This window comes from Colossoma macropomum, unplaced genomic scaffold (genome assembly GCF_904425465.1).
Source record: "Colossoma macropomum unplaced genomic scaffold, Colossoma_macropomum, whole genome shotgun sequence".
In the NCBI taxonomy this organism is placed as follows: Eukaryota; Metazoa; Chordata; class Actinopteri; order Characiformes; family Serrasalmidae; genus Colossoma; species Colossoma macropomum.
Window position 1 is genome coordinate 11,765,729 of NW_023494788.1, and position 25,950 is coordinate 11,791,678.

Sequence of the window (25,950 nt, forward strand, 5' to 3'; positions counted from 1 at the left end):
GGACAGTCAAGGTCTTCTAAACTACTAAACTTTTTTCAAAGGTCTCCAGGAGGATCACACTTATGCAGTTTACAATTTTAAATAAATTAGAAGACAGTTTCTAAACAGGTTGTAGACAAAGACATTTGTGAAGACTGCTATGTTCATATGCTGAAAGAACTAGGAAAAATGCTAAAGTGTACCTTCCTTTTGCAAGAGAACATAGGGACAATTAATAAATTCCAAACAGAGCAGGGGAAATTATAAAATAATCATCACAATCTTTTATTACAACAGCATTTGTATTCTACCCTAAACATTGGGGAAAATCATTGTTAGCACAACAGCCAAAGCGACAAGTATAGGGAAGTCAGTTTAAGAAAGCAGTTACTAAGAGTGTATAAAATTGCAGCTCTTTATATGTTATTACACATATAGCAGTGTGAGAGCCAAAAGCTCATTCGCTCACTCTCACCATCATCATGCGTCAAAACTGCACTAGAAAAATCTACTTGCCATTGCTTGAACACAGAAAGTCCGTACCATGAGGATGGATGGAGATGCACCTGGGGCCAACAGTGCGCCAGTTGAAGAGCCAAGCATTGTTATAGTGCCATGGACAGTCTTCCTCCTTACAGGTTACGCTGATCCCATCTTCACTATACTGATTTACAGTATAATAATGCATTTTAACATGTGGTCTTTGTAAAATTTAGTCCCCTATGCTGCAGCGTGAGATGCAGACATTGGTCAGAGTTTGCAGTCCTGCTGCTTCGTGCTTTGTCCGGGATTGCTGGGAAGGCTTTCGTGGTCTGCTGAAGAAGACGAGGACTCGTGTGTCGCTTTCAAACACATATAAATCATCATCTTCACTGCTGTACTTCGACATACAAGTAACTCTCACTTTCGGCTTACTTTCTCTTTCGCTCCCTTCATAGCACATCCACACGCACACCCACACCCATGCATACATCTTCTGATGCTTTGTGTTCCTGTTTCTCATTTCATACCCTGTCTTTTTTGAGATACTTAAGACATTTTTGTAGAATAAGATCCTCATCTTGGGTCCCCTATCACCCCCAGCAGGTAGCTCCATTGAAAAAGATCTGAGATTAAATATAGAATCGACTAATTTAAGATAAATTGCTTTCAACATTACAAGAGTCCACTGTAATGGCTCAGAAAAGAAAACCTCACAATAAATATGACATAATAAATAATGGGGATATTTGCATCATACTGTAGACAGCTCATATGAATCTGAACACAGCTCAGCGTGTGACAGAGCCCTTAAAATGGCTACTACAGAGGCTGAGACATCGAAGGCCTCGCGAATAAGCCAAGTGCTACATCTCTAGCAAACATCAAACAAGTCGGTCAGGAAGCCGTCCCTACATACAGCCTCGGACTATTCACGCAATTGTGACGTCACTATAATGGTGTCATGATGACGTGTCATGACATTATGCTGCCGTGTCATAAAGAAAAGCTTCCAGAATATATTATGTCAGAAATCCTTACTGACATCAAGAAAGGTGCCTTGTGACGCTGCAGTAGAACGTCTCCTGACGTGTCCTGACATTACAATAAATTAGCCTCGTGATCTTCATAGTGCATCTCTTTACCATCACAATAAACTGCCATGTGATGCCACTATCAACTTGGCATGAAACGCAGTCATGTGATGTACATTTTGAGCCTCTAATACAGTCTTGGTCTCCTCTTTAATTCTGCATTTCCTTTTTTGGCACATAATGTATGTTCATTTTTCAGTATTAAAAATGTTTACGAGCGTCATAATAATACTAATGATACTTACAATAGTCATAATTTACTGTACATTGTTTTTATGCTACGTTCATGTTTCTCTCTTTTTCCAGAAAGAGAACTGCCTCAGCTGTCCAATACCATCGTGGCTGAACTTCAACCACAAGCGGAGAGTTCAAAAGTTCATGTGCACAGAACCCAAGATGGCCCTTCAGCTGCGGTTGTCAGGGTTTTTGTGACCGGTTCGGCCGTTAAGCCCATGACCCTGGCTGATGGACGGGCTGGACTGGGTTTTGCGCAGGTGGCAGTCCCTGCTGTCTCCACTGAACACACTGGCCTCAATCTTGTCCAGGTCGTCGCTCCCCACACGCAGTTTGGCCTGAAGCAGGTTGACATACGTCTCATAGCGGCTTTTCTGCATCGACAGCAAAACACACACAAACAAAGCAGCTGATAACATATTCTACTCTGAAAGGGGGCGCATATAAAGTGGATACAATATCCTGTTAATATCCTTTATTTCAAAAGAAACACTGGTGTCTACAGACTTTTCAGTATACAGTGTGTATTACATACAGTAATGTGCAAAACATAGTTTACTGCCATTATGGCAGTAAATATGTTTTGCCTGGCAAAACACTGTAACATTAGAAAAAGAAAAAATATTATTCCATTAAAATATATACAAATCACAATTGGTATCATTAGGATTTGCTTAGCCAACAGTGATGATCAATAACAAAACTCTTATTGATACTACTCCCCATAATTTGGTGCAAAACAAAGAAGTGACATGAAAAGATGTAAAAAGCTTCAAAATAAAATTATGAACAGCTACGGCTAAAATATAAACAACCATAAACAAACCAAAATGTGTTACTCCTGGTTGTCAGGACAGCTCGAGTTCAAACTTAGGCTACCTAGCAGTTAACGATTTATGCTATTCTAGCTAGGTGATTTAGACTCTGAAACTATCCTATCTGTAGTTTTAACACAAACCTGAAGTTGGCTTCCTATCTGCCAGCTTCTTGTTTGAATTGTCTTATTCCACCTTCAATGGTGCAGCAGTTATTATTATAACTATCAAAATATCCTACCTAGAGTTTTCTGTAGGGAACTACCTATAAATATGCACTACGGTACAACATTTTGACAAACTAGCACAATTCATCAGAACACCGGGAGGCTGAACTGAAGACCCAGGTGCAGTAGCTGCTTTGCTAAAGTAAACACACTGCACTGCTTCAGATTTATAGAATGTTGCATTTGTAAGTGCTTCTTGAGGTAGCTGGTGTTTCCCCCTTTGCACACAACTACTGTTTTAAATGCATAACATTAGCTGCATTATCATTAAATTTAGGGGTGAGGTGAGCCCACACTTTTGAACACCTTTCAGCCAAGACTAGAGAGCGCAGAGTGATACTCGGCATTTGCAATGGTTAAGGGAGTCAGAGGCATGTTAACACTTTCGTCACATGGAGCAGAGCGGCCCTCCCGCTGGTCCAATCTAGCACCAACCATTTGAAAAAAGCCTGGTACACAGAAAGAATTAACATTACATAAATACCAATATATGCACTGTATGTCCAGGAGGAAAATCTGAGCTACAATGTTTTTTGTCCAACAGGGACTATACCTATATACTAGTACAGTATAGTGTACCACAGTGGTCTCTAACCCTGGTCCTAGAGAGCTGCTTTCCTGCAGAGTTTAGATCCAACCTGCATCCAATAAGCTGCCCCACCCCTCACTTAACTCTACTACATCTGATCCAGCCAATCAGGGACATGGGAAGAGGTCCATTAGCTGGAGCAGGTGTAACAAATTGTGTTTGGAACTAGACTTTGCGGAAAGTCAGCTCTCCAGGGCCAAAGTTGGAGACCACTGCTGTACCTTCATGCATGCATATATTGCACACTACTGCATAGTTGCACTCTACTGTTTACCAACTGCAGTGTCACATTACCATGGATACCACTGTGTTTCAGTGCACTTTATCTGGGCATGGACTAATGCCAATTCAGGCATGACTCCTTGCACTGCCAAGGACCTGGGCATGTTCCTTCTTGAACTATGTAAATTTAGCTCAACAGTTATTTACCTCTGTATCTGGTTCTACCACTTCTAAATTATTATATGTATTACAGGGCTGGGGACTGCACACAGAATCCTATTGTATTTGTACAATGACAATTAAGGTATCAATCTATATATATTAACATATACAAAGAGTGAGAGAGAGAGCTGACCTCGTAGGTAAGGTAGTGCTCTTTGAGGCGGTATTCCTCTGTCTCTTTGCTCTTGGGCATAAGCTCTGGAGGGTTCTTCTTGTGCTCCTCCACCTCCAGAGATATCTGCTTTAGTTTACTCTCATGACATTTCAGCTGCTCCTCCTGCACCAATCACATGTGCCAATAAAGCAAGGTCAGAGTGGACAGACCAATTAGACACAGGGGAAAAATATTGATGATGCAAGTTCTATGCAATCAATTGTTAAACTGCAGTGTTTATCAGGTGTGTGTGTGTGTGTGTGTGTATGTATAACACAGGTCTTTGTGTTTGTTTCTTGCATGTATGCAAATAATGACAAAATTGGTCAATTTTTTATATACCTTACTGTTACCTTGTTTCGGTTGAAGTGTGTTTATTCACATATATCCTTCTGTGAGTGTGTGAAGTGTGTGCACCTGGTTGAGTCTAGTTGTGGATGATGGAAGCAGTGGTCTGCAGAATTTCTTCATGGAGCCGATGGCTGCAGGGAACGCAGGAGCAGAGAACAGAGCAGCTACCAGATTTATCCTGAAGATCCATGACATCATCTCCTCCTCACTCCTACACACACATAAACACACACAGGCATCTATGAGTAGTAATAACTAGTGAGTAGAATGTGGAGTATAACACACTATATGTCACCTCTGTTAATCCTGTTTCATAAACACTGTATTTATTCGGGGCTGCACGACTGTTAACTTTTACTAGTCGACTAGTCATAATACCTTGCTAATATGGCTTGGTTGTAGCGTCAGACACTGCAGTTTCAGGTGTTAGATGTGCACTGCATAAGAGTTTTTTGTTGTATTCTCTGTAAGTTTTAGCCTCAGGCACTCACAGTACACAGACTGTCTAATGTAAACTGCATGATAAAATCACCACAGCTCTCAGAATCTCACCTCTCATGGAGAATTTACGTTACCTAGCTATCTGCTCTTCTGTGTGGGCGATAAAATATAACAATACCGTAGACATTTTTCATGATACATGATACACTCAATTCATTAGTAGTGCCACATTTAAAAACTGCCATCAAAAACAACATTTTACATACTGAGCTGCACTAAATGTAAATAAACAGGGCTTATTATGCCTTATTTTTAATGAAACATGCAGTTGTTCAGTCTTCTTTAAGTACTTACAATACAATTTATCATGATAACAATAAATTATCATATTTCTCATCTCTATTTCCATGTACTGATTTTATCAGTTCAATGGAGGACAAACGATTGTTTATCAAGCTAAATGCTGGTAGCAAGCAGTTGCATCTCTATTTACCAATAAACCTTTCAAAACAAGATACAGGCCTAGTCACTGAACCAGAAAACATTTGTGCTGTCCCTTTATAAAATAAGCCATAGGTAGCAAAAAAAACAGACATCCCTGCGCATTTCCTGACCGTTACTGCACTTTATTTAATTCACACATAACACTCAGCGGTCTGTGATGGGTCATTTTGCATGTCAGTCATATGGCCCTTTGTTATCAGAGATGGCTGCTCTCAAAACCCACCCATTCTGGCTTATGAGTCTGTACTTCAGCAGTTTTACCCAGCTTGCAGTGGAATCGACACAAATAAAGTAGTTTGGACTTCTTCTCCTTCCCTCACTGCAGTTTGTACTGTTGCTGTATTTCAGGCACTGTCCTCAAACAGTGGACCACTGCCCACAGTGCCGACTAATGTTTTTATTAGTCGACTAATCTATGCAACCCCTAGTATCCTCCTTCTCACTGCCCTAAACTCAAATGAGGTGTGAGCTTACGGGGCCTGGAAGAGGAAGACCCTCCAGTCTGACGTTTTGAGTTTGAGCACATTGGGTCTCTTGCTGTAGTCGCAGGCTCTGGTGGCCAGTGCATGGTGCACACGCACTGCATTCTTCAGGTCAACTTCAGACAGGTCCTTATCTGGCTTATACTCATCCTGAACACAAGGGGCAGCAGAGAGCACAGCATAAGAGAGAGAGCTGAGGCACTGATGAAGCTGGATAAGCTTGGTCATGTTGCAGTATTTTGTGTGTGTGTGTGTGTGTGTGTGTGTATTACTTTCTGCAGATAGAGGATCATGCCCTTCAGCACAGCATAGAATTTCTTCCAGCCCCGCCGCCCTCTCGGGGCTAGAGAGAGAAAGAGAGAGGGAGAGAGAGATATGGATGGATTTCAGTAATGCTTTCAGTTGTTCGATATCCAGCTGTGAAGGTTATCTCCTCTACATGGTTGAAGCCCAGGATTTCAGCAGCCAGTCTGCAAGCTAAGCTCCAATTAGTCTAATTAGGTCTTACATCATACTAAAGCAGCTATCTTAGAGATACGGAGCCCCTGAGGGCCAAATTTCTTACTGTTAATATAACATTATATCATCCTACCTTCTTTAAGGCCAAATAAGTCAGCTGTATGTGCATCACTATTCTGAGCACTATTTTACTGTGCGCTTTGTGCTTTCCTGCATGCAAAGAAATAAGAAGTATCTCTTGGTCGGCTGAAACTTGCATTGTTGGTGTCTGTCTTAACTTTTCAAGGTTGATGCAAAACGTCAGTTCACTCCTCTCCATTATTAGTATGATTTCTCTGTGCTGTTGTATTTATTTGAAATGTGAAGAGTGTGATCTAACTAACAGAACCAGAACCAAAAATTCATAGATTTGTATTTAATGTGTTAAAACCAACCTTTTTGAAAATGCATGGGAGCATGTGTCACACACCAGTCACGATTTATCACCACTCTGATTAAACAAATCAACAGTAAGTGCTAACCGATCTGAACTGTGCACTGAATGAGACCGCATGCTTGTATCCAACAGTAATGGCAGCCTTATGTGTCTTTAATACAATGATAGAAAACACAGTAGCACACAGAAAGGTCCAATTCCACATGCTAATCCACTTTACTATGACCAGCGTGGATGCACAGGTGCCATAACTCCTCTGGCAACAGGTTTAAAGGAGTTAAGGGGCCATCACTTTGAGACGTTTGGTCTAATAGGGTTAATTTCCACAAAAGCGAATATTCTATCTTCTCATGTGAACACAGGGCTTTACGTTATTTTGGCCAAGGTTTCAAGCATGTGAAGATGTTTAGATCTATTTAACAAACAATGTTGGCCTGCTTTCAACTTTCAAAAGAAGACATCTGAATTTAACAGCCGCGATTTGTTTCATTCTTATGCGACAAGTTACATATTCACATGCAAGCCATTCTTACTCCCTCTCTCTCTCTGAGACACTCACTGCGTTTGCCGTCCATGTCTGCATGACTCTTGCGAGTGAGGATGCCGTGTTTGTACGTGGCAGCGTTGAGCAGCAGTGGGATGGCAATGAAAGGGTTACTGCCGTCTGTTACCCTGACAACCCGCTTTCCTCCCGCCTCGCACTGATCTTCCACCAGCTCTGACAGACTCTTCCTCAACTCCTCTTCCTCACTGCAAATGGAGAGAAGTATTACACACATACACTCTCATATACATCCTGATTACAGCTTATTTTGATTGCACACAGTGTTTATCCTGATGCACAGACAATAAACAAATTGCGATGCACAAATGGAAAGGGAAGATGTTTACTCCAAATACGCAATTACCAATTTAGTTTGATTTTTGGCGATGTGTGTGCAATTTTATGACGTAAATAATGTGACGCAGGTTGGTGCACTCATGCTGTATTTGAATGCCGCTGGTACACTTATACCAAAATGTAATAGCATCATTGTGCATGACTCATCATGGTATATAGCTGGTTGTCTCATACTATAATGTAGCACTTTATTAGATTCATGTTATTTAAACTGTCAAATTATTTATCATGTGTGGATTTAAAATGTACTGTTAAAGGTAACAACTGATAATATTGTTAATATTGCAACTTTGGCTAGTAGAAAATACTGGAACTGTGCTAGTAAGTTTGTGTTCACTTAGCCCACACAATGTGAGCTTTGGGGTAAAAAATGCTAATAAAAATTGTCCAAATAATAAAAAAAGACTATAGGCCGTATTTGGCCATAATAAAATCCGAATCAGTCATAAAAAATGAATGATTGTGCTTCGTTGTAAACAAATGACATAAAGGTTCAGTCACACACACCAGCTTAGCTACAGTGGAAGCAAATACTCACATGGCCCATTCTAATTTCTCATTCTTTATTGAATTATACAGCACCTAAACAAGACAAAGAGGAGAGACTTAATGTTAGTGTTTAAAATGCAACAGGTTTCCAACACTTCGATCCTTATGTGTCAACTACAGCCTCTGGATTTAATGCTCTGAAAGCTTCTGCTGCTGCAGGACCAGAAATGATCAGCTAGATGCTGAGCATATTAGTTTGTACAACAATGACTAACATATTAAACTGTCTTTAAGGTGCAATTGTGACAATAAGCTCTCCTAAACACTACATCAGAACTCCATACCTTGAGTAATTCTTTGGGAAAATCTTTGCCGTCATTCAGACCATCCAGATTGCTAATGAACTGCTGGCAAGACATCTTCTTCCCAATGTTCTGAAACAAGAACAAATCCATACAGAGATTAGGATCAGTTTTAATTGGTTATATGATGTTGTTGTAAACAAGTATACTAAAACAAATTAGCAAATGTAAAGCTGCTGAGGCAGTGATTAGAACAGTGATAAAGATGTAAAAGAAAGAGAGGAAAGCAAAAATATACACCTAGGCTGATATTAAAGGGAATTCCATCAATTTTTCAAACTTTCTATTTATATTTGTTTATATTTCAATTGTTGGGATATAAGAAAAAGGGCATTGAGAGTGTTTTGATAGGAAAAAGTGCATAGTAGAGAAACTTACTAACCAAGGGTCATGGTGTCTACAATGCAAGTATATCCACTTTATTATCCAAAACCAGCAGTGAACCTACACATGGCTTTTGAGTTTGAGTTTATATGTAATGTTGATAATAGTAAAATAGTGCTAAGCTGGAAAACACCCTGCATTTATCCCTCTGCCATGAGCAAATAGCAGAAATATGTTTTAGGCCAAAATCTTATCTCAAAACTATCGTAAAACAACGTCTCAGGCATCAGGCAGCATAACCATAACCATTCTATGCAATAACGTTCTGTGAGGTAGCATTAAAAGGCATTAAACTCTTCAGACGTCTGGTTCCTATCAGCACCACTGTCAACAATTTTGACTCGGTAAGTTTCTCTAAACAAAAGCATTTCACATCAAACCACTCTGAATGACTTTAATTACATCTTAACCATGCAATTATGCAGACTTTTTGAAAAATGTTTGGAGTTCTCCTTTAACAACAATGCCACCAGAGGGCAGTAACGCATCAACAATGATTCTCCTTACCGAGCAAACCATTCAGCCTTTCTAAAACCACACCATTTTCTCTCCTTTGTTCATCCAAGAACAAAATCCATACCAACACACAACTCCACATTTTGGCCGTAGCTGAATCCTCTCTATAAAAATGCTATCACTGCAGTCTTCGCACACAAGACAGTTAGAAACAGAGGTGACATTAATCTATTTTAGAGAAACAAGTCATGTTTGGTAGGAACAGAAGATAAGATTGATATGGGTTTGTACATCATGCCAGAGATGACATTTTCACTGAAAAAAAGAGAATCACACAGAGGAAAAACACAAAGAGGAAGCTGCACTTACCACCTGCTCATAACAGTAGCCGCAGAACGAGGAAAGATAAGCCAGAAATACAGAAGCAGGAGTGTTAGTGTGACAGAGACTTGAAGAATGGCATTGTTAGAACTACAGCAGCTTTAGTCTCTATAGGGTGAAACAACATCATTCAGGACATCATTCTGTAATTTCAGGGAATTCACAGTGAATCAATAATTCAAATCAGCAGTCACAGTGCAATGATTTCAACAGTCAAATTTAAATTTGAAATACAGATCACAGGTATACTCTTGTATCTTCTAAGGGTCTCACATTTGCTGTCTTTCATGGAAACATTAAAGGCCCCATATCCTAATATTTTAGTGTATTGTTTTTCCCCTTGAGGTTTACTTATAATGTTTGTGTGGAATTTATGTTACCAAAAGCAGTCATAATGAAGTTTACATGATCATTTTCCAACCTCTCTTTATTCTATCGAATTAAACAGGCTGTTTTTGTTACTGTGCCTTTAAGACTGATATATGTAAATGATCACTGTTCTGATTGGCTGCCCTGTATTGTGCCTTTATACACTCTCTATGAACACTCTTTATAACTTCAGTGTAAATGGGTGGATGTAAACCCCTGTAGGCTGAATAGGCAGAAATACGTAAATGCTTTAGTTTTCATGATATCACAAAAACTGGTGCTGTTTTTGCAGGTTAGTCTCTATATATGGAGCCTAAGGCCTGGGAAGATAATAGTATGTTTTGAAACTTTGTCAGTGTTTACATACTACATCACACTCTTTTATTGCTAAAAAACAAGGAAAATTCAGTTTTCCTTCATATGGACCCTTTCACATATAAAGTCAAAAAGGGGTGGGCAATGTGACAGTTTGGCATTACCTTACCGTTACTATGATAAACTGTCATACTATACAGTTAGTATGTAAAATGTGAAATACTCAGTGTTCATAGTTTTTGACTGCATTTTTTAAATGTGGCATGACTGGTGTTTTTTCTGTTCAACCTTATCAAACCTCAGAAAAATGAAATTTCTTGATGCATATTGTGTATTGTAATATCATATTTTTGCCATATCACCCACCCATAAATCAAACTGAATCAACAATCATATTGAACCTAAAAATGTGTACTGTTAGTCTATTTACTACAGAGAGAGACAGGAATTACTGCTTTCAGTCAAGACTTTCCTGAATGTTCACCTGAAGCTGCACTACATCAGTGATCAGTCATCCTCACAGGCTTCAAGACAGCTGGAATCTAGACCAGGTGCTAATAATAGCTGCTTAATATATTATCACTGGACATGGTTTGCACTTTAATAACCTGCATCAACCTGATTATGTCTCAGATTTGCAAGGACTGAATCATATAATATAGCACCCAATACAGATTTGATGTTATATGGTAATAATTGTTTCTGCCAGGACTGAACATGTATCTAAATAACCTAATGAGGAGGAGTGAGGAGCATCAGCAGCCATCTTCTCCACGCTAAAGCATAGAAAAACATGGTTACTGAAATAAAGGGCTGTAAGGAAATGTAGTGATTGGTGATGCCAGGAATTGGTTGCTGGATTTAGGCTGTTTATCATATCAATCTAAACACTCTCTAATTAAATCAGAGAGCATCATTAGCATATACAGTCAGCGCCCTGTGTTTCTCTCCGTCTACAGTAAAGACAGTAATTATGCAGTACATTCAACTAAATCAGATCTTTGGCTGCAATTTCCATATCTTATCTATGCAATTATTACAAAGTGCAGCATCTCAGGAGCTAAATGAGAAGACTGTAACCCATTAGCACAAACAGAAACAGAGTCTGTAGCATCTCCAAAAAGGACCCTCTGAGGAATTAGTAAGTCATAGTGTGTAAGCATTTGTTCTTTTGTATACATACATGGCCATGCAGGTCTGTATTCAGCAACATGAGAGCACAAGTCAGTGTGTGAGCTCCATCTGTAAATATAAGAGAACAGGTTTACTTTAAATAACATATACAAACCATATAACTAAAGGGGCACGCCACCCAAAATAAAAGATGTAACCATTGCTACATCTGTCGTAAACATGCCTATTCAGCACCTGTGGTGCCAAAATACTCTCTAGATTTAGATGTTTAGACCAGGAGACCCCCTTCTGATGATGTATCTGGAAGGTGGGAGAAACTTCTGAAATACTATAGCTGCTTTTGGGCAGCTACTCGAGGGTGGACTGCTTAATTTTTTTTTTTTCACTAACTGAATATTGCAGAAGGAAACCAGACAGCTAACGTTACAGCCAAAAAATCCTGTCTGAAGTATATGTAGTGAGAGAACACAGATGGATGAAAACACAAAAAGAATACAACATCACAAATTCTGTTAAATGGAATTAGCTGCTACAGAGTATGACATAACATGAAAACAACATATTAAATGCTAGTTTTGGGCTGAAATGCCCCTTCAACAAAGATACTAACCCAAAGCCATCTCTCATCCTATGAGCTGTCATTTATACAACAATAAGCAATTGTCAAATTAATTGTTTTTGTTATATAAAACACAAAAATAGCTTATAGAATGTAGATTAAACTAAAATAAACAATATACCAAAAAGTATTTTCAGCTGTTTTATTCAATGTTCCAATTATTCTGAGAACTAAAAGTTATTAATTGATAAATAATGTACTGTAATTACTTCTTTATAGTAATTTTAGGTGAGTTATCCGCCAGGATTTGATTACAACATTTGAAATATGAGGCATTCCCAATGTTAATTATAACTTAATTCTTGATGCTATAAAGCTTAGAATCATCTACAGCACCCAGTATTATCATTATTAGTATTGTCATTACAATAACTTCCTGTTCATTATTAGAAACCTGTATAGTTGCATGGGACTAGCATCATATAATAATTTGTACACATTTAATTGCAACCATATTAGTTTAAAATGACTGATTGCAAACTTTTGAAGAGTGATATCAAGCTTTTAAATGGTATTGTGTGTTATACTAATTTTTGCTTGTGTTTCTTGCCTTCGGAGGTGAGGGCCTCTGGATTACAGTGGCAGAAGCGTTTGGAAAAGTGCACCAGAACTCGCTCTCTCTCCTGCGTCTCTCCCATCAGAGGAAATGCCTTTAGGAAGTTCCTGTATGAGGGGGTGGGACAGGGAGAGTGAGCAAGAGCAGAATATGGGTGGATTATTAGTTTTTTTTCTTTGAGAATGAAAGAAGAATCAGAAACCTTACAGAAACCCTACTGAACAGTCTGGTTAGACTTAGTCATTTATGCCTGATTTATGCTTGGAAAGCTCCAGTTTATTTCAGTTCACAGGGTGAATGGACCAATCACTGCTGGGCAATGGAAGAAGAACATCACTGACGTACTGTGTAAGAAATTCCATTCACTGCTTCAAGCATTCCTTTAATTATACTCCAAAGCTATAATGCATGAAGTCAATCTAAATATCTAAACATAATCTGTAACAAATAAACAGTAAATACAGACATATAATAGCTTGTAAAAGGCTGATACAAAGACAAAGAAAGAATTACAAAAATAAACCATAAATAGAGGAAAACTGATCCAGACAAGGATAAGCGCTGAGCAGTGCAGCTAAACAATATATTTTATAAACAGATTTTATAACTAGGAACCTGTTCTGCACCATTAGAGCTTGGCAAAAAAGAAACTGCTACCATTTCTTCCCTTTTAATTTAAAAACACAGTCATTCCAGATTATTTTCATGATGGCTTTCATGAAGGCTGAAAGAGGAACAGTGTATCCTGAGGGTATTTTGGAATGTGCCCATGCACAAAGCAGTTACATGTAATCAGAGTGCAACTGTACTGAAATATAACTGTGTTAGCCACAAGCTAGTCAGTTTAGCTGTGGGTTTAATACAGTGCTGAGATAAAATATTCCATTAGGGTGGTCTATTTGTGACACGACTGAGACATGTTAGTCTGGCAGGCGTGTGACAGGAGTGGCAACTTCCCTTCTAAATGAGATTTCTTCTCTTTTTAGTCTGTAACCACATCAATGGCTTAACTGAAAAAGAGGAAGAAATCTGGCTTAATATATAACTACTCTGTGAGAAAACCAGCATGGAATTTTTACTGTCAGCTGTTTTCACATAGGCATGTAGAGCAAAATTAAATGGAAAGAAGAAGAGAATTAAGAGAAATCTCATGCTCTCATCATTTAGGCCCTGTTTATACTTAACCCCTTAAAATCCCAGGCTTACTGCAGGGACTTCAATGCAAACTGGTTGAGCCATTCATAGGTTTTAGAACTGTTTAATAAAAGTTTGCATGTGCCAAACTTCACCCACCCAACTTGGTAGAACTGTGTAGTTGGAGGAGACCTAGCTGACGGAGAGTTAGCAAAGACTAAATTGGGGTGAAAATTAGTTAAGAATTAAAACTAAGTATGTTTGTGATCATAACCGTTGTGGTTATGATCTAGCTGTCCTGATCCTGAGGTAGTCCAGCACTCATAATAATGTGTAGGTAAAGACAATGCGGGCAGCTTGGCTACATTCACACATGATCTTGACCCAAAACTCAAAAAAATCAATACTGTTTCAACCTCTCGTCTAAGAGATTATTTTATGTGTTTGAATGTGTATTAAAATGTAGGCTTACAGACTTAAAATGTGAAAAGCCATCTGCCACCTGTGAATTATAGTACCTAGTTCTCCCTCCATTTTTGGCACCCATTTTAACCTGTTTTTTTTCTACAGTGCTTCAGTTGTGGCTACTAAGCAGACATGCACAAAAAAACTCTTGTAACTGTAACTTACAATGCCTGAAGCAATTTGCACTGCACTCTGAAAAATGTTTTATAAAGCATTAAACACTGCATAGCCTGTATAGGCTCTGCTTGCTCTGCACAGCACCACACCAGCCCCATTTACACTTTTAAATACTGCACAAATAAATTACATCTGTATCAATATCTGGATTCTGAAGCGGCACTTGAAAGACGCAAGTGTAAACGCGCTGTGTCTTGATTGGACGATAACCTGATCATCATGATGATTGGATGTTCACTGCCAAGGATAAACAGGGCCTTAGAGCCTATCTACACTTCACCACGTAGCGCATCTTGGTGATCGGATAACTATCTGACTATGTAGATGCAACCAAGGAGCATTAGAGACAGATTCTTATCTGACTGCTCAAACACTTTAGGAGATGCTTTCAATTACTGCACATTAAAATGGAATTCAGTTAAAATTATTTGTTTGCATTTAAATGAATTAAGAAATCCCATAAATTCTAACTAGTGCTAACTGAATTTGTTAGAATTAGATTTATACACGTAAAATGTCATCACTTTTAATAATATTTTAATGTGTTTAACTTAATTTTTGATATCAAGAAATTGTGGATTAAAAAGTTAAATGCCTAACACACAGCATAACCCACATGTGCCAAAGCTTCAAGGTCAGCCACAGACTGCATCACCAGTCACTCTTTAGATGTGCCTTTTATAATTTATATTTTATATTAAATTTACTATGTGTATGTATTAAATACCTACTGTGACTGGACTGGTACAAACAGTCTGTCTCTGCCACACACTGCTGTATCAATGACTGGATCTGTGCCAGACTTGGAATCTTAATTTAGTGCATATTTACATTTGAAAATAGACTGAGAATTTTACTTTAGCCAATATGAGTGCATACTACTTAAAAACCAAATGCTACTAAGCAAATTTTACCCTGCCTGCCAGTTACATCCTAATGTCTGTATCTCATCCAAGCTGGGAGGCATGTAAATTTGGCTGGGCGGGCCACTCTGCCTATTTTATGGTAGGGACATTTTTATGTCTGGGCATTATCCAGATATGAGACGTATTAAATGAGAAATGCACTATGGCTCTTTCTAACACCAGACAATAAACAGACTGCACAGAATTTAAAAACAGGCCTCACCTTAGCGCTCGATCTAAGGACAACCCCGTGAAGTCAAAGAAGCTCAGATACTCTGATGCCACCATCTGACTGAATTCATTACTGTAACACAGAAGGAGAATTCATTGTTTTCTTCTTGTCTAGCAGACGCTCACATACCAGATTCAGACATTCACACACTTACTTCTTCCCCAGATGTCGTGCCACGTCACACCGCTTGAAGCCCTCCAGGTAGAACAACCGCTTAGCCAGCCGCTTGGCAGCATCTGCGTCAGCACGGCACCCGTTCGCAAGTGTATCGGTGCTGCCCCTCTCCAGCGTCTCCAGGCTGCCCAGCTCAGAGTCTGAGTCACACAGTCCATCTGTGAGATTGGCATCACTACAGCAAGAAACACAAGACAAAATAACATTAACACATTAGACCATCTTGAAGTATGCTTCAAGTTTCATCAATAAAACTAACATAGGTTAACCATTAAGTCAAGAGCCATTACTTTCATTCTGCCAAATTATTCAAATATCAACACATAGTCACATATTTAGTTACACAAGGAGTTGCATAGTTACATTTACATTAGATTTACACTTTGTATCGACAACGTCAAGACTGTACTTCTGACATTTTTATTCAACATATGTTTTGATGTCAAGCATTGAATGTTTTTCTTTCCACAAAACATAACTGTACACACAAAAATAACTCTTCAACAAATTCTAAACACAACCAGAAGGAGAAAGTTTGTAAATGAAATGTAGTTATGTCGTAACTGAAGTTTGGGGGGAGGAACATGCCCGAAACCCCTCCTTCTTCCAATCGAACACTCTATAAATTCACATCCTCAACCTTCCATTCCTTTGATGAAGTGTTGGCAATTCCCACCACCACCCCATCTCCTCCCTGTTCCTCAGTCCTATGTCAGTCCTACTACAGCTATGGGGGGGGGGTCTGCCCTTCTAACTACAGGCAGAAGCTGCCCAGAACTCCAGCCCAAGTTCTCAGAGTTCTCCCCTTTCACTCAATCAATTTTTCCTCACACTACCACCACCATGTTGAAGGCATGGTCTGAACTCACAAACTTTAAGTTGGCTTGACAAAGCCGTTGCTATGAAATGTCTGATTGTTGCTATGATATCCATGGGTTTTTAAGATGCGAAGCCATTGCTGTAATATCCCAGGTAGTTGCTAATGTGTGTGTATAAGTGTGCTTGTACGTATGTGAGTCTGTATGTAACGTCTATGAGGGGCAGTGTCAGTGATGTCCTTTGACATTATTTATGGCAGTTAGATTTTAACTTCCTCAACTTTGCACCAGTCACTTGCAATGGGAAAAAAATAGTGCTTGAGCATACAAAACCTGTACATATGACCGGTCCCAAAAGCACAAGCATACTGTTCCCATATATGTCCCATTATCTTGTGATGGTTTGCGGTATTAGCTTGAAAATTGTGACATGTGAAAATGGTACGAAAAAGTGTAGAATAATAAAACAAAGGACAGTAAGTTGGCTGTCAAGTTAACTTAACAGAACATCTCTTCTTCTACTTATTACCGCAGCACTGATTGAAAAATTAGAATTTGCGCTTATGACAGATTGTCTCTAGATGTTTCAATGAGATACAAATGAGAAGTAATTAATATCAAATTGCATCATTTGCATAAAACCACATTAACTGTAACAATGTTTGGACTGCTTTGAGCCTTAGAAATGTACTTCTGGATGGGGGGGGGGGCATTCTGGGTCCAATTCTTTTCTCCTATCTAAGAAATGGGACATCCAATTAATTAAGCTTTTGATGACCATGATTACTTGAATGAGGTAGATGGTGGTGTAATGGTGTGTTCTTTAAAATGAATGAACAGTTTTGGTGCAGTGCAGCATGCAGTGTTCTCTACACTGATAGAAATGTGAAGAAACACCATGACCTCTACACTGGGTGATAGACACACAGCTTTTGGTTAATTCATGACAATCTAAATAATTCATGAATTTATTCAGCATTATTGTCTGCTCCCAAGCGAAAGAGTAATTAAAATGTGTAGCATGATGGAATAATTGGCTAAGTATCAAGTTATTTGTGCATGCTTGTCATGCCAGTGTGTGAAACTCAAAACCGAATCACAAATGCAAGTTTTGTCAGCAGTGCCATGACTGGTACACAGGAGAAACAGAAAAGCGTCCCATTATGCTCTAACACAACTGTCTGGCCCACCCAAGAAAAGACCTAACACGCACTTGGGGGCCGCTCACTCACTGGTCAGCATTTTCACCTTTCTATGCGTCTGTGGCCTGCCGAATAAATTATAGAAGGCATTCTCTGTGGATGAGTCAAATTTTTTGCATAATTTAATTGCTGCAATAGCATTAGGCCCAAACTCGATAAGGCGCGGTAATGTGTCGGTTGCCATGGTGCCAGCGGAACCCGACATTCTGAGAGAGAAACGCAATTTACGTCCCTCTTGAGCAGATGGCCTCTTCAGCAATATTACCCACCATCCTCCACACAACCCCCCAGAAAGTATAAAACACCCACCAGCTACATCATACCACTGGGAAGTCCTATTCAATTTGCCAAACCCGTTATTTGAACTGTCCATTTCAGTTAATCGAATGTCCAACCAATGATTAAATAATTGTAATTCTATTCTATTTTTTGCGGTTAATAAATAAGCTTTATTTTTGTGATAATTACAGATGGCACACTGCCACTTTTCCCACACCGATACCTAGTAGTGTGCGGTCTGAAATATGTTTTATTGTGCAAAATAGTAAATACATAACTGAACAATACTATGTCAATCTTGCTTTCTGACACTACCAACAAAAATAGTGCTTTATGTTTCTTAATGTCTTAATTTCTACAAGGCTCAAGTTGAATTTTCTACTCCACCTTAAATGGAGCAGCATTTATATTCTGTCACTTATACATGCAACTGAATGTAACTGCTGCACCATTTAGGCAGAAGGGGAATTGTAAATAAAAAGCTAACTTTCATTTTTCTCCTACGAGCATATCACACACTTGTGCCACCGATTGTCAGATACTGCTTGAATTTGGAAAAAATTAGTCATTCACGCTTCAGCATCAGCTGGACCACGGCTTGTTTTGTGCACAAGGCTCAGAGTCCGCAGCCTCGTCTGATCCAGCTGACCGAGTCAGCTCTCTTCAGTCTCTGCTTTCTTGTCCATGTTAGGCTAAAGCTAACCCCAAAAGACCGGCTATTCCGTTATGTCTGCTGCAGACTACTTCAGATGCAATGGACCAGACAGCGGGAGGTGATCAAGAGACGCTGCGTTTCTTTATTATCTGAATCGTGACTGAAAGCATGACTCAGCCACCACACTAAACGGGATAATCTGCACTTAATTGTGGCATACCAATATAATGGTTATGACAAAACCCATACCTGAGGAAGAATTTCAACCAGTATAACGGATGAAGCGGTATACACCCATTACTACCTTTAATCCAGCATTTTCTGCTGATATCGCCCCAATACCGACAACATCAATGCACATATACTATCTCTATTGATTTTAGTAGCCTAGCTAAAATCATTAAAATTCACAATTCAGTTTAACTGCTAATGAATTATGCATACCATATAACTGCCTTTGTCTTCTCCTTAATCGAATAACTACAAAATAGTGGCTAACAGTACAGTTATTTTCTTGAAATTACCCAGACTACTTTGAACAACTGTCCAGTGAACAAGAGAAACATAAGTGACAGAGAATCACGAGAACTGTGAATCAGACAGGCAGACTGTCGACTGTAGTACCAGTGAAGTCTGACAACATGGCAAAAAAGACATAATTAAAACAGAGAAGAAGCAGCTATTTATATATAACCAACAACAGAATGGATTTTGGGATTATCATTTTGTTTGCAAACTATCACTAGATTTCATGGAGAATAATAAGTGAATGGCAGTCATTAGAGCACCAGAGATGAAGGGAATTTAAAGGCAAACAGGACACACTCATTAACTCAGACAATGAAAATCAGAGTCAAATATTGATGTACACAAAGCCCAAACATGTGCGTAAATCATCACAGAAAACAGATTAGCTAGCTTATCAAGATTGTGATTATTTGTGTGAAAAAGAAACTTCTGATTTGTTTTTGCTTGCAAATTGATCTGGCTCACCCACTTCAGAGTCATTCAGAACGATTTGTTGATGAATCGCCTGTTACTAGTTCACTACGAATTCGGATTCATGGACTGTCTGACTGTCTCAGATCAACCATGTTTAATATAATCAAAAGTTTAAGGTCTTGGCTCATGCAAACAGTGATGTGCCAGGGGCACGCGTGAAAGGGAGCGGGCGAGCGTTTGTGCACAGCGTGATAAACAGAGAGAAGGAAAGTGCAAGAGAGAAAATGCATACGTGGTGCCTGAAATCTCTGTAGGCAAATTTGCTCCGCTTTGAAACAATAATCATATTAACTTAAAAATGTAAACTGGCTGTTTCAATATTTCAGGTTCACTGAGCGTAACAGTGATGTAAGGAAATGTGCAGAGGACTTTTAAAAATGGCATTATTGAAGAAGCATCAATGTGGTTTTTTCCCTTTGCTTTTTTGGTTTGTTTTTTATGGTTCAGTTCATAACACCCAATCAACAATGCTGAATCGCTGCATGTTTTGTTGATGTGTAAATCTTTGTCAAATAAAAAAGTAACTGCACATTTTACAGACTATACAGTTACAATATCTGCCAGAATATACAATTCTACAGTGAACTGGGATGAGCCCCAGATCTTTACATGCCCAGCCAAAGTATCCTCCCATTAGCACCACTACAGATTGTAGAAGGAATTTCTCGATTTCTCTGAAAAAAAGGTTTCTCAAAAATCTAGCTGCAGTCTTGCAAATAGTGACCCTGCAAGATCCCCAGTCTTTGCAAAATCATAGTCTGTGACTAAAACTGTGACATTGTGTTTAGATGTGAGAGGGTGTCAGACTTTAGTTTTTAAAAAGTCTTCTCAAAAGATCTTCTAGTGTATGGTTAGCATTAGCCTAGCTTTGATCTGAACCCAAAATAACATGTTTAGCTCAGCTCGCAATACGGTCCAATTCAGTATATCAATGAGGTATAAAATATCATATATATGGGTACTAATATCACACTGAGTTCATTTGGGACCAATCATATCCTCTTCCTGTGGCTTAAAACTCCAAATGTGATTCACCAAATCACTCTGAACATGAGTCACTCACACATTCAGCCTGCAGTTATAACAACTGAACGACTGGATCTTTTCAGCCAACACCTCAGACTAGCACATGCATATCAAAACAGCTGATCCAGTGATATTTGTGTAATATCCCTGAGTGACAGACTGGAAAAACCATCGGAAGGCAATGAATCAGTGTCTGCTCACAGTTAACAACAACGATGGATTAAACAGTTTAAACGTTATTGATTTCAGCTGGAACATGGCAGGTAGCGTGTAACCCCATACAGAGCTGACAACATGGGCCTCTCAGTGCGGAAATAATGTCAGAGACCATTCCATTCATATTAGAGAACACAGGCATGTAAAAGCTTCCTGACTTAAACATCTCAGATAAAGATATCGTTGCTGGCAGGGGTTCAGAATTGACATTAATAGTGACACCTTGACTTCAATACCCAATCCCGAATGTCTTAAAGCAGAAATGAGCGTGAGATGCTGGAAATGGGTAGAAACAAAAGATTACTGACTAATTAAGAAGCTGATGTTAATAACCTGAATACAGAATGTATGTCTAGTTTTTGGAAAAAGCATATTTATTGGCTCATGGAGACTAAAACTGATAACTCACGCATTAAAACCTGTACTGACTTGAATTTTTTGATACTTGATAGTATTAAAGTAATTCAGTTGGTAGCACAAAACATACTCAGCCCTAGATGCCTTATTGCAAATTTATACTGAAGGTTTAAAACATTAAACAGCTTAAGCGGACAGTAATGTACTGTATTCACTTAACGTCATTATCATTTCCAGTATCATGATAATTCTTCTGTTCTACTTGAATACCGCTTCGTTTTTTATTTTGCTTTGCCTTTATTTAACCATTCCATTCGTACAATCATTGTAGTCTATGATTAGTTAAAAAAATACAATGACTGTACAGAAAAGACTGTTCTTAATGACAGATTACTATACAAACACAACATCACCAACTAATTAACTACACACGTACATACTTCGAAAACCACTTGGAAAGATCAGTAGATTTAATCTGGGGAAAGAACGCTGGACGACATGCACATCAAAGGAACTCCAGTGTATCAGATATGCTCTGCTACATGAGCTTGTTCAGAAGAAAGGTGCCTACATGCCAGTTTCTGGATAGATTAGTTTCCAACCAAACAAACACAGAGAACCACTGGATGTTAACAGCATTACAGGCTCTTTGTGCCTGTAATATATTATAAATTATTTAAATAATAATAGCTAGCCCATTTGGTGATTACATGTTAATTATAATACCATCACAGAAAGTGCAAGTTATAGTGTATAGTGTATACTATAACGCTCACATGCGGCGCTTTGTAACTAAATTTAGATCATGATAGTACTGTTTATTGTGATAATTCTGTAGGCGACAATCATCTAAATTTAAATTATTGTTTGAGCATCATCTCTGTTGATACATTTGTGGTGAGAAGTTCACACAACAAAAAAAAAACTGCATGAAAAGGTTTTGATATGACGGCAACAGCATATGTTTGTACTGTTTGTACATGTGCACAGAAAATGCACAGAGAATAAAAAGAAAAAGAAAGAGATGAGAGAGATAGAGAACGATAGGGGAAGAATAAAACAGTCTTCACAGGAATAGAAAACAGAATAAAGAGTGGTTGCAGTCCTTACATGCCCTTGTTTCCAGTAGGTGCTCCCCAAAAAGTAATACTGTCATCTATTAATGTTCCTGCCTGTCTGTGCTTACATATTACAACATGAGGCTGCCTGTTTAATGACTCACAGCAGCCAGGCAGCGTGCCCTCCTGACGCCAGCTTGTTTTGTACTGCCCCCAGCTAGAGGTGTGTCAGGCTGAAGGAGCTGAAGGTGTGGAGGTTATCATGTCCTTTTATACTGACAAATTCTCAGTGTCTGTGTGTTTATTCATGTGTACTCTCAAAGAAAAAGCACAGCCTGGCTTAAAAACTACACTAGTTTAAAGATTTCACATACAGGGTGCACACACAACGGTTTAACTATCTGAGAGACCAAAGAGTAATACGTATAAGTATATGGAATATATATATATATATACACACACATTACATATATATATGTATATATATCATGGCAAATTATGTCAATACACCACAATATGCTCTTCTGAGTAAATCATGGATATCATCACTACTTAACACTCACTAAATAGATGTTTCAGGACAAAAAGAGCATAATTAGTTCTATTTAACTGGATTTAGTGCAACGTTAAGTGAAATGTTGAATCAAAAACATAGTATTTTGCAGTATTAGTGGAACTACTGGTGCATTCTGTCTCTTCCATCTTATCAAACCTCACCAATCATAATAAATATTGTGTATTGAGAAAATTACATGAAGTATCATCACACTGAATTTTTGCTATATTGCTCACCCCTCCTGCAGCGGGGAACCAATATTTAAACAGGTGAATTCCAAAAATATAAAGAAAAAAATCAACCCACTTCATTGGAAGGGATGAGCAAAGGGCAACAGGAGACCTCGCGGTCAGACAACCTGATCAATCTGTAACCCTGTGCAAAAGCACACGACTGCTGTTTTACTGCATGTGTTATGTAAGAAACATTGTTGTGAGCTCCACTTTCTAGAGCTGTCTTTATATCAAAACGAAATATTCATGAATTTAAAATGAAATGAAAAGTTTTGAAAGCTCCAACCAGAGTAGCCAACTAGCTCCATTCACTCAGGCCCAAGTATACGTTTGATGGATGTGTACTTTCCTGAGTATTTCAAATGATTATCTACTAAAATAAGCTTGTGAGAAAATCTGTTTACTGAGTTTAATTTTATTCATTAACATTTCATCCTTAATTCCTTGTTAAGTGGTTGACTCAGTTCTGTTGGTTCAGCAACTGCTTTGTTGGATGTGCTACGAAGTTCCACTGCAGTTCTACGAGGAACTCAGTACTTGGGGAGTTTTCGGACCTGGTGCTAATGGATTTTGGTAGCTAACTTTACTTCTACATGAGTCACTATCTGAGGCAACAATATTTTATATACTCATGTATAGTAGACAATGTGAACAATGTTTAAGTCAAAACGGTGGTTAAATAACGACTCAAACAAAAGTAACTTTCCAAAAACCAATAAACTAATTAAGTAGAGTTACTTCTAGAAATGCAGTGGAATTTATTACTACATGCAGCATCTCTCAGCTTAGGAAGTGAAGTTTGTTAGGCTCCATTCTTCTCTAAGTGGGATCCCTTTGGTCTAAAGCGCTAAAGCTCAGAAGTGAGAGGTGTGAGCAACAGTAAAGCAGGACAGAAGCTGAACCAACAAAACAGAATGGAATTAAATCCAAAAACAAAGAACCCTGAAAAAGAAACGCCACAGAGCAAAAAGTAGATTTGGTTCCTTATAAATTAAGTAGAAATAAAAGTACTATCATTTGAACATACACTATACCCATAAAAGAGATGGTTCTACAAGGGTTCTACAGTAAAGGCAGTGGTTCCATTTAGAACCATGAGTTCTACAGAGAACCAGTTCATGTTTCTTTGCATGGTGAAATGCTTCTTCAGATTGATGGAGAATGTGAATCTTTTTGAAAATTGTTCTATATAGCACTAAAAAGTGTTCTGTTATTGTTATGATGTCCAGCTTGTAACAAAAAAGAACCATTTTGTTGCCATATAGAACCATTTTCAATAAGGTTCTATATAGAATCATATACAAGACATTCTCCATCAATCTTTGAAAGTATTTCACCACGCAAAGAACCATTTAAGCATTAAATGGCTCAATATAGAACACATGGTTCTAAATAGAACCATTCTCTTTACTATAGAGCCCTTGAAAAAACATCTTTTCAAAGAGTCGAAGTACAGAGTAAAAACCAGTTACCACCCAAAAACCAGTAGACAACAGTAATGGGCCAGGTAACCAGTTACCACCCACCTCTGACTCCTCTGCCCATAACATTACACAAATGAAACGCAGCAGCACGGTTTCCTCCTAATTCTCCTAACTGAGATGAAGTAAAGCAGACTGAACTCACAGAAGTTCGAGCAGAAAGTGGAAATGAACATCATACTCCTCCTTCCACATCTTCTTCTCCCCGCTGAGATCAGACATATGCCCGCGGTGGGCGACACATTTCAGATGTTTCCACTACAAATAAACCCATTTGCCCTGAGCGCTCTGACGATGAGGCAGTCAGGTTCGTTCGGAAATGAAAAGGGAAAAACCCGGGCGATAAAAGCTTAATGTCAGTCTGAGAAGAACACGGCGTGGCTGAGAACGACAACCAGGTCTGAACTCAAAACTTCGCTATCTGAGCTCTTTATCCCTCACTGCTGCTGTTCTGGCTGAGCTAAGCTAACTTCACCGAACTCCTCGCAGAGGAAGGGGGCGGGGCCTTCAGCCGGATGGCCAATGGTCTTTAGTGAATGGCCTTTCATATTTCCACGGTTTAAGTGCGGATCTGGCCAAAAGCCCGGGGGCACCGGGGTCATTCCAGCAGTGGCTTTCATCACCAAGGCCAGAAAGTCCATTATGATGGACGACTGCAGGGCTGCAGTGACTGTTTTTCATTTGATTAGCGTGAAAATAGAAAAAGCAGCAGTAGGCCTTTCTTAAAGGACCTATATATGCATAACATATACAGCACATATATACCCAAGGTTCTTTAATTCCACAGTTCAAATAATCCATATATGAAAACTAAACCGCAAAGTTAAATTAATTGTTTCTCTGATCTCGTGAGAACCAACTAATTTACATAATATACATCTATACAGCCTATTGCATTTTAGCCCCGCCCAACTCACGTTGAAGTTCTAAGATTTCCAGCTCTGAGTGTTTTTTGAATGAATACAGGCGGCCAATCAGAAAAGAGATTATTTACTCATATCAGTCTTAAAGGCACAGTAACAAAAACAGCATGTGGAATTCTAAAGAATGAGGAAAGGTTGGAAAATAGTCATGTACAAAATGACAGCTTTGGGTACTTAAACCACACAAACGTTATAAGTGGACCTCAAGGGGAAAATAATAGGGAAAATAAATTATATGGGACCTTAAATATTTAATTAATTGAATGTATTATTATTAGTAGTAGTAGTAGCAGTAGTGGTAGTAGTGGCAGCATTGTTTTTGTTATTATTATTATTGTATTATTATTAAATTTTAAAAACAAATGAGTAATTTATGAAGCAAAACAACTTCATTTTTTTCCG

At 38.6% G+C, this 25,950-nt stretch overlaps 1 protein-coding gene across 2 annotated transcripts in view; it reads right to left on the reverse strand.

Annotated features, from left to right (window-relative positions):
• Positions 1-236: 236 nt before the first annotated feature.
• Positions 237-25,950, reverse strand: part of psd2 (pleckstrin and Sec7 domain containing 2) — a 57,624-nt gene continuing 31,910 nt past the window's right edge. Inside the window, exons 1-13 of one of the 2 annotated variants that reach the window (XM_036568473.1) lie at positions 24,771-25,097; positions 15,723-15,917; positions 15,560-15,640; positions 12,650-12,762; positions 11,530-11,588; positions 8,424-8,513; positions 8,129-8,172; positions 7,249-7,439; positions 6,067-6,137; positions 5,787-5,944; positions 4,434-4,578; positions 3,996-4,139; positions 237-2,161 (exon numbers count right to left, since the gene is read on the reverse strand). In XM_036568473.1, the coding sequence (XP_036424366.1) occupies positions 1,958-2,161; positions 3,996-4,139; positions 4,434-4,578; positions 5,787-5,944; positions 6,067-6,137; positions 7,249-7,439; positions 8,129-8,172; positions 8,424-8,513; positions 11,530-11,588; positions 12,650-12,762; positions 15,560-15,640; positions 15,723-15,917; positions 24,771-24,847 (1,572 nt within the window). In that variant the 5' untranslated portion in view covers positions 24,848-25,097 and the 3' untranslated portion in view covers positions 237-1,957. Of the gene's footprint in view, positions 2,162-3,995; positions 4,140-4,433; positions 4,579-5,786; positions 5,945-6,066; positions 6,138-7,248; positions 7,440-8,128; positions 8,173-8,423; positions 8,514-11,529; positions 11,589-12,649; positions 12,763-15,559; positions 15,641-15,722; positions 15,918-24,770; positions 25,098-25,950 lie in introns of those variants that run through there. The other variant, XM_036568474.1, reaches the window with a different exon arrangement.